At 36.2% G+C, this 9562-nt stretch overlaps 1 protein-coding gene across 1 annotated transcript in view; it reads right to left on the bottom strand.

Moving 5' to 3' along the window:
* Positions 1 to 295: 295 nt before the first annotated feature.
* The window catches only part of TMEFF2 (transmembrane protein with EGF like and two follistatin like domains 2), a 282818-nt gene continuing 273551 nt past the window's right edge, over positions 296 to 9562 (bottom strand). Inside the window, exons 8-10 of the mRNA XM_040228897.1 lie at positions 5315 to 5438; positions 3617 to 3775; positions 296 to 685 (exon numbers count right to left, since the gene is read on the bottom strand). Of these exons, the coding sequence (XP_040084831.1) occupies positions 589 to 685; positions 3617 to 3775; positions 5315 to 5438 (380 nt within the window). The 3' untranslated portion in view covers positions 296 to 588. The remainder of the gene's footprint in view (positions 686 to 3616; positions 3776 to 5314; positions 5439 to 9562) is intronic.

Raw genomic sequence — 9562 nt, 5'->3', positions numbered from 1 at the left:
TTTTTCTGCTCTGGGGATGAAAATGGAAGACCAGGGAAGAAAGTTGATGAAACAGAGATGATTCAAAGATCTGAAATATTTTATCCTCACTCGATATAAAGTAAATTATTTTTTCCCTTTTCCAATAACCATCATTTTCCTTGATCTTGGAATCACTCAAAACCTAGCCACTGAGTCCTGTATAAACCAATGCTTTGTCTCAAGATGTGGAGAAGGATAAATACTGATACCTGTACAGAGGTATTAGCTTGATTATATTTACAGTTATGAGATACTGCAAATTTAAGAATGCCAATTTTTTCTCATCACTGAGTATTTATTATATATAACAAATACATGGGAAAGAAAAAACTATATTGTGTGATATAAATAGTTTATTTACATTACAGAAAAACATCAAGACAATGTATACTATTTCAAATATATCCATACATAATCAAATATAGCTGTAGTACATGTTTTCATTGGTGTAGATTACCACAAATGCAAGGCAACATGTGTAGATCTCTTGTCTTATTCTTTTGTCTATAATACTGTATTGTGAAGTCCAAGCTTTCGGTAGTCCAGCCACTGTGCAACATGCTCCCTTTAGATTAACCTCGTGGATGCTCTTGTTGTGTTGTCTGAACTGTAGTGCCCTGTATTTTGCTTCTGTCTGTGAATTCTGTTGCTTCTGGGGCATTTCCTGGAAGGTTGGAAAGTTTACAAATCTTAGTCCAGTGCTATTACTACCTGAAGTCCAGTCCCACAAAAACAGAGTGAAGTTATAGATTAAGCAAGTTATTAAAATATTTCAGATGTAAGAATTTATTATTAGCAGAAGCTGGAATTATTTTGGAAAAGGTTTTTGGTTTTGTTTGTTTTTGCTTCTCCTTGCAGTTGTCTTTAAGCGTCTATTAAGGAGAACTGAAGAACAGACCCGGAAGTTCAAGAGGAATACATTTACCTAGTCATTAACTGCTTACTCATTAAGGCAGAAAGAATGACTCAGCACAATGTAATCAAGCAAGTGTGAGCCCATCTAACCTCACGTTGAAGGTCTTCAACAACTTTATATTTTAAACGTCCCAAGGGTGAATATTATATTGACATTTCAATGCTAAAAGTTTAAATCTTATCAAACCAGAGAATGAGCCAACTGTTAATATAGGATCTGTAATGAAAAGGGATATTGTTTTGGTTCAGCCTAACATCATTTTTGTATGTGAATAGTATAAGCTAGAGACATAAATTGGTACTGATTATTTAGCTTCTATAAAAAGCTAATACTCAAATCATTTAAAGAGCTCTGTACTTTTATGATAAAGCAATGCTTTGATGATACAAATAAAAATAATAATATAGAGTTCATATAAAATTGTATTATAACAGCCTATAGAGTATCAGAAAATGCATATTCATATATATGTTCATATATAAATAAATGTATATAGTATATAGATATATGATTTTGGGGGGGAAGCAGGTCTGTCAAAATGAACATGGAGCTGGAAGCCACATTCCTCAAAAGTAAAAAGAAGATAGGTTTTGTTTTCACATGGAAAGTGAAAACAGATGTGTGCCTTAAAAAGTAGCCAGCCTAATGTGGGGCTCAATTTAGGTTATCTTGAATAGCAGAATACAAACATCATGACCAGTGAAAGGGGCAGTATGAGTGATAATGAAATGTACAAGCTCTGATATTAGGCGACCTAGACTTCATTTCTGCCCTGATTGCTCACCTGTGTACACTCAGCAACTTGCTGACTTCTCATACCTCAGACTGCTCGTCTTGAAAATGGGGATAATTGTTCCCTCTTCATAAAGTTTTCACATGTATATTCACTGTGTGTGTGTGTATACATATATGACACACACACACAGACACACACACATAGAGACACACAATTTCTGGGGAGATAAGGACCCTATGTATCCCAGTTGTTTTTATTATGTATGGAAATAAAACTATGACTAATAAGACTTTTAAACATCTGCTCAAGCATTGAAAGTTCTGCATTTTTGTTAGTACATGAAGTAGCAAATCAAATTGTTGAGATTAGATCTATTACATATGAATTTCATTTTTCATATGCTGATATTGCTTAGATATTAGAAGGCTCAAGACCCTTGGAGTAATATGGCACACCTTCCTGTGTTTAGATGCTTTTCTATCTTCTCTTTTACACTTAGTGTTTTTGGTTTAAGTTATTTTTACACTCCCCAGAATCTATTTTAATGTAATCCATTGACTCACTTGGCATCTAAACATGAGAGTCGAGTTGATGAACTCAGCTTGGTTTCGAGTAGCACAGAGCTCCCGTCGATGATCTTCCCTTAAGCCTTTAGGCCAGGGAAGGATTTATGAACCACATTTTGTCTATTTCAAGAGCAAATGCCACACTTGTCCTCAAAGAAGATAGCATGATACAGATACTGAGATATATTAGGACTTTTATTTTCTACAGATGTGATACTTTTATTTTCTTGTCTTCTGAAAATAATTTTTTGGGAAACATTTTGATTTACTGTAAAGCTGCACAAACGATTGAAAGTCTAAATGCCTTGTGAATTTGGCAGAAACCTTGAAAAACTTCCTTGGAGCTCTTCTCTTGAGCAGAGTGAAATCAGATCAGAACAGAATATCTTCAATAACATTTCTGGTTAGACCAGGACATAAATAATATACATTTGGTCTGGAATCTATTTCTTGGTTATCATGAATTTACACACTAATGAAGTTAAGCACTTACCCAGCCTCTGTCCTTTACTCCAAGCCCAGAGTCAGAGATTAGTAATTATTCTTTTTTTTTTTCTGTTGAAACTGGATGAGATCTCTGTATTTCTCTCAACCCAACTCTCCAGGAAATAAGTACTGTTTGATTGTTCTGGGGTTTGATATGAAAGCTGCTTGTGAAATTTGCTGTGTGTTTCCATGTATCAAAAGTTTTCATGTACTACAACATGATCATTCTCATTATAATTATTTTCTTTGAATTTTGTGATTAAAGTTATTTTGCTAAGTTAAGATAAAAATGTATTTGTTATTTATACCAAATAAGTTAAAAATGGTTATACCTGAGACTTATACTTAGAAATATAAGTGCTATAAGTGAGAGCTATAATTTAATATTTTTCTAGGTCTTCTATAAAATCTATTCTGATCTTATTCGGCACGCTGAGGTCTTCCCAACCCATGGATTGAATCTGGGTCTTCTGCATTGCAGGTGGATTCTTTACCTTCTGAGCCACTAGGGAAGCCTGAGTAAGGAAATGCTGGTCATTTAAACAGTCTGTTAGTAGTCTGAATGAAGACTGACTTTTTATAGTTAAAAGTAAAGAGCATATTTAAACAAAGACTGGCATTACACGTTAGAAGAGGAAACAAAAGGCCTCTGCTTAGAAAATAAATAATCCTCATCAAAATGCAAAAATAAGGAAAATAATTTATACCACTCCAACATGAAAGTCATTGTCTTTCCATTTGGCTATTCAAATGTTATGATGAAGAAATAGGACTCCAGAGAATGAATGGTTGTGGAGTCCACAAAGGGACTTGAAATTAGAGTGATCTGACTCAGACAAGGAGGAACGATGTATCCCTTTATGTGGGTGACCACTGGGTATAGCTACTGACCTTGTGATGCAAAGAACCACCACACAGATGACGGCAATCTGAATCGTTCCAATCACAGCTGCGATTAAGACGTACTGAAATCGGACAGGGCCAGGAACAACATACAGCACACTGTAATCCTTTTTTTCACAGTGTTGTCCAGTATAACCAGCATCACACCTGGAATAAACGATAGCATCCAGTTACCTAAAGCTGCTGTACTCATTTTTATAGTTGGCCTATGACCATTTCTCTTCATTTTGAAATTAGGGCCTTTTGTTTCCTTTTCCTGATCTTAAAAGATAGTACTTTGTAGATTTGTTTATCAAATACTTATTTTCAATAAGATCTCTTTTTGATTTTCATTTCAAAGATATATAGTTTCTTTTTACACTTATAATAATAGAGTTTGAAGATAGGAGGGAGATGATAGATGCCCAGGAATAACTGTTCTTTCTATTTTTTTCAGGTGAGCTTTACATTTTATTTAACTTGCTCTTTAATTAACCTAAGTCAACATAATTACTTGAGAAAAGGCGTGTTTCTGATGACATGCGTATAAAAAATAATGCTATTTATTAACTTTTTGGATAAAGCATTCTCTATGCAACAGTTAGAATGTGTTAAAAAATATGTTAGGGCCAGAGGTACAGCAAGAATGATTTCTTTAATTTACTGTTCATAAAGTTGTCTGCTTATGTTAGAGAGTTAAATTTCTGTAGTAAAAAGGTAATTACAATGTAGGCAATAAGGTTTAGCAAAACAAGCCCATGTATATTCATCTGAGAATGAAGACTGCCTTTCTGTCACTCAGCCCTCATCAGAAAGCTCAGGTAGACAGTGTTAGAATTAGCAGTTGACCATGAAATGAGGAAACAGCTCACACGAGAATAACACTAGTGGGAATCAACTTGTCATTGACTTTGCGCAACTGTTTTAGTACCTCACTTTGAATGTCTCATAACTATATCCTAGATCTTTGGTTTCTGCATCAGAAGGGTTTAATAATGACAACTCTGCTGGGAATGACAGAGCAGTGGGAGCAACTTCTCAGTCTGCCTGGCTCTACTGGAAGGCAGGTGCTCATGTGTTCAGTGAAGGAAAACATGAAAGGAAGACAGATCTTGAGAAAGAGAGAGAGAGAGAGAGGAAGGAAGGAAGAAAGAAGGGTAAGATGAAGAAAAAGAAGAGGGAGGGGGAAAAGATGAAAAGGGGAGGGGGTGAAGGGAGGGAAGAGAAAAAGAGAGTGACACTCCTTTCCCTGTACAGCAATATGCAACCTATTTCACCATTTGCTACTTGTATATGCCATTATTTTGGAAAAGATGACCTACCCAAAGCAACCATGTTATCTTACGTAGAATAAGGCCTCATTCAGTCATTTGAGAAATATTTGTCAAGTCTCTAATCTGTGCCAAGCACTGCTCTGCATCCATGGGAAAGAGTGGTGAATGAACCAGAGGAGACCATGTCTTTAAGGAACTTGTAATGCCCAAGATACAATTTTAAATTCTACCAGCAGAATGTATATAATGATGTGTTACATAGTACTTGCGTATGGAAGGTACACGGATATCGTTTTCTTGTGTGTGTGTATGTGTATAGGAGAGGCAGAGAAAAGTGTGGCTGCTGATCACCCACTCAGGCAGAATGCCATCCAGAATTTAGTTTCTATATTTTTACTTTATGCATGTAAAAGTTAAAGGGTGAAAACCTTACCTGCAAGATGGCTCCTGCATATTGACAGAATGTTCACACTTCCCGTGCATGCAGAAGCCATTGTAGTGTTCTGGGCAAGGTATGTGGTGTTCTCTGGCACTTTCTTCTAATTTGTTAGCATTCTCTGTGAATACAGATAAAAGCAACATCCCCTGTAAATACTTTCTTAGCCTGGTAAGATCAACCAGGATATTAAGAAGCAAAGCTACAGTAGGCAAAAAATATTTAAAAGGGTAAGAATTAAAAGGCCATGCTTCAGAAGAAAGACGGAGAAAGAACTGAAAGACAGATGTCTTTACAATTGTGTTTAGAGATGAAACTGCAAAATTACCCAGTGCTTTTCATGCTTTTATGTAATTTCCTACATCTTTAAGAGCCAGTAATGTTTCTATGTGTTGTCAGACAGCTTTAACTTTCCTTGTATAGAGACAGTACATTGATCATAAAATAATTCGGGAAGAAATATCCTATTTTGTGAATTTCAAAACCCCCGCATAATGTCCCTAAAAGTAAATTGCTGCAGTGCCTTGACACTCTCTCCATGTGGGAGCTTAAAAGTTAAAATATGGCCGTGTTCAATTGTTAAACAGAAGTTTTCCAAACCAAATGCAAATTTCAACAAATGTATTCTTTCAGGCTTTTTTCATCTACAGTGAACACGAATTTTCCTAGCACCCGCACATTTTCTTATTGCCTAAATAATGCTACTGAAAGAGCAAATGTTATTTCAGAATCACTTATGTAGATCCTAACACAGTATTTCTAAATGCTGTGAGTATATTCTAATTCGTAATATTTGGCCTATGTTTGCAATGTCACGTGAAATTTAAACTTACAATAAAGAAAAAACTTGTGTTCTAAAATGAACCCTTTCCTCTGTCATTAAGCCTTGTTTTCTCATATTTCTATAAAGATAGTAAATATTTTTCCTGACCTTTGCTAGTTTAAATACATTTGCTTCCTGTTTGTAATACCATCTCTAAGCTGTCTTTTGACTCATTATATGTTCGTTTTATAATGTAAAGTTTTGCCTTTTTTGAGTTTCTTCTATAATCTGAGACCTGATATACTTTAAGATTCTTGCCTGAAGTATGAGAAATGTAAGTCTCTTGACTTTTCACTTTCCTGGTGGTCCAGTGGTTAAGACTCCAAGCTTCCAATGCAAGGGGCACAGGTTTGATCCCTGTTCAGGGAGCTAAGATCCCACATGCCATGTGGCATGGCCCCCAAAGTATAAAAATAATAATGCTTTTCAGGACCACAGTAATTGGTCAGCAGTATGGGTTTTTCCAGCGATGGAAGATTGAGAATAAATTACTATTTTTATGAAATAGATTATCTCCTACCATTTCTATATAGGGGTATAGCTTTTCTTTTATTACAGTGCATTCTTATAATTTTTTACTGTCCATCATGTGTGCATGCTAGGTCACTTCAGTCGAGTCTTGACTCTTTGTGACCCCATGAACCTGCCAGGCTCCTCTGTCCATGGGATTCTGCGGGCAAGAACACTGGAGCGGGTTGCTGTTCCCTCCTCCAGGGAATCTTCATAACCTAGGGATCAAACCTGGGTCTCCTGCGGCTCCTGCACTGCAGGCAGATTCTTTACCACTGAGCCACCGGGGAAGCCCCTTACTGTCCATCATAGATGATGACTATATTCATCACGAGAAAAAAAAATGTACCTTCAGTATTTGTGAAGTAGACAAATGTATTATTTATGTTTAAGCAGAGCTATAAAATACCTTTAAATGTTAATACCTAGGGTATCATCTGAAAAATATTAACGTTTGAAGTAAATTGTTAAATATGCTACGTGCTTTCTTGTATAGGGATATTTATGCACAGAGGTATGAGGGTAATATTTCAAATTACATACCCCAGAAATAAAGGACTAATCATAAGGATGCTGAAGAGACTGGAGATGGCATTTCAGCCATTCCTTTGTTTTACATCTGTGTCTCTTTACCTATTTAGGTGATCTTTTGTTTGCATCGTAATATTTCTACTTTGATAATTACTATTAAACTGCAAGAACCACTTTCATAGAAAAGATAAATATATATAACTTTCTCTTTTGGTTTCTTCCATTCTTCCAAGTTACCATGATGTTTCTGGTAACAAATAGTGCCTGCAGGAAGCAAACAACACCCAAATTAAAATGGATAGTGTGGAGTCAGATTTCCAATATGGGAGTATGTAACCAAAATGGAAACAGGATGACAGCAGGATTTGGATACACCTTGAGAGGGCTTGTGGTCATTTGTGAGGCCATGAAGACTGGACTCATCCCATGCCTTGGCCAGGAGGCTACAAGCCAGAGTGGACAAACTACACCTGCTGCTGCTGAAAGATGACTTTAGCAGTGGGGTTTGCCAGCCTCACTGCTGATGTAATGAACCAGCACTGATTTACACTCTTATTTCTGGATCTTCTCCCCATAACAAACTATTCAACATTCTATTTAGTGTTCGTTAGTAACTCTTCAGTGCTTCTGCACACCTGCATGTAGGGGAATTTTCTCTAACTTCCCTACATTTCACGTATATACTGTGATTTCAGTCGTAGTCTTATTCAAATACATCTTAATAGAGCTATCTTTTTTTTCTGTCAGTTGTAAAAGTAGATGAAGAAAAGAAGATCAAGATTTTCTTAACTCAGATTCATTTTTAAGGCTATTTTGTTTTTAAATCTGTCCCTCACCCCATACTGTTTTTTTTCTTTTTTTCTGAATTTGTACCATGTCCACAATTAAGAACTGAAGTTTAAGGGCAAAATGAGAGCTTGTCTGAGTGGTACTGTTGCCTTAGTGTAGCTAGAGCTGGATGTTTTCACAAAGTTCATTATCCAGACAGGATGATCAAGTGGGAGGGGAATAGTCTCCATCATAAAATCTGCTAATTAGTTTACACCATTCCTTATGAGCTTGGAGTGCTCTGTTATGCTGCTCACAGGATACTGTCAAATAAGAAAGTTAGACTGAAAATAAATGAGTAGAAGAAATGATCCCTGGGCAAGAAAATGAGGAATCATCAATATATGTCAACAAATTTATAGTCAACCCAAACAAGCAAACCAGTTGATTGAAAACCTGAATATATAACCACTTCTAGTAATGCAATAGACATGTTTCAGAAATGAGATTTGAGTGTATTAAGAAGAGTAGAAACACAGAAATCTAATATACAAACCAAATGTGCGTATGAACCATAGTGGGTATTTGTGATCCTGATGTTTATGCATAGATACTGAAGCAATAACAAAGCATTTAAAGATTTTAAATCATAGAAAAATGATACTTTGGAAGTCTGTATGTTTTCTCCAGTGGTTGATGATTTACACATCAACTTCTCTCTTCTCCGTTTAAAAAGAGATTTAATGTAAGGGTTGTGCTCCTTCTTCTAAGAGAGTGAATGATGATGCTAGAAACTTTTCGTATCTTTGTTTAAAATCTTTGTCCATTCAGCCAGTCTTTGCCTTTTGGTTGGGGCATTCAACCCACCTCCCAGAATACTGGAAATAAAAGCAAAAATAAACAAAGGGGATCTAATTAAAATTAAAAGCTTCTGCACAACAAAGGAAAATATAAGCAAGGTGAAAAGACAGCCTTCTGAATGGGAGAAAATAATGGCAAATGAAGCAACTGACAAACAACTAATCTCAAAAATATACAAGCAACTCCTGCAGCTCAAGTCCAGAAAAATAAACGACCCAATCAAAAAATGGGCCAAAGAACTAACTAGACATTTCTTCAAAGAAGACATACAGATGGCTAACAAACCCATGAAAAGATGCTCAACATCACTCATTACCAGAGAAATGCAAATCAAGACCACAATGAGGTACCACTTCACACCAGTCAGAATAGCTGCGATCTAAAAGTCTGCAAACAATAAATGCTGGAGAGGGTGTGGAGAAAAGGGAACCCTCTTATACTATTGGTGGGAATGCAAACTAATACAGCCACTATGGAGAACAGTGTGGAGATTCCTTAAAAAATTGCAAATAGAACTGCCTTATGACCCAGCAATCCCACTGCTGGGCATACACACCGAGGAAACCAGAATAGAAAGAGACACATGTACCCCAATATTCATTGCAGCACTGTTTCTAATAGCCAGGACATGGAAACAACCTAGACGTCCATCAGCAGATGAATGTATAAGAAAGCTGTGGTACATATACACAATGGAGTATTACTCAGCTATTAAAAAGAATCCATTTGAATCAGTTCTAATGAGATGGATG

The sequence above is a fragment of the Oryx dammah genome, unplaced genomic scaffold, assembly GCF_014754425.2.
Source record: "Oryx dammah isolate SB20612 unplaced genomic scaffold, SCBI_Odam_1.1 HiC_scaffold_27, whole genome shotgun sequence".
In the NCBI taxonomy this organism is placed as follows: domain Eukaryota; kingdom Metazoa; phylum Chordata; class Mammalia; order Artiodactyla; family Bovidae; genus Oryx; species Oryx dammah.
The sequence above is the reverse complement of the archived record's forward strand: the minus strand, read 5'-3'. Positions and strand labels throughout refer to the sequence as shown.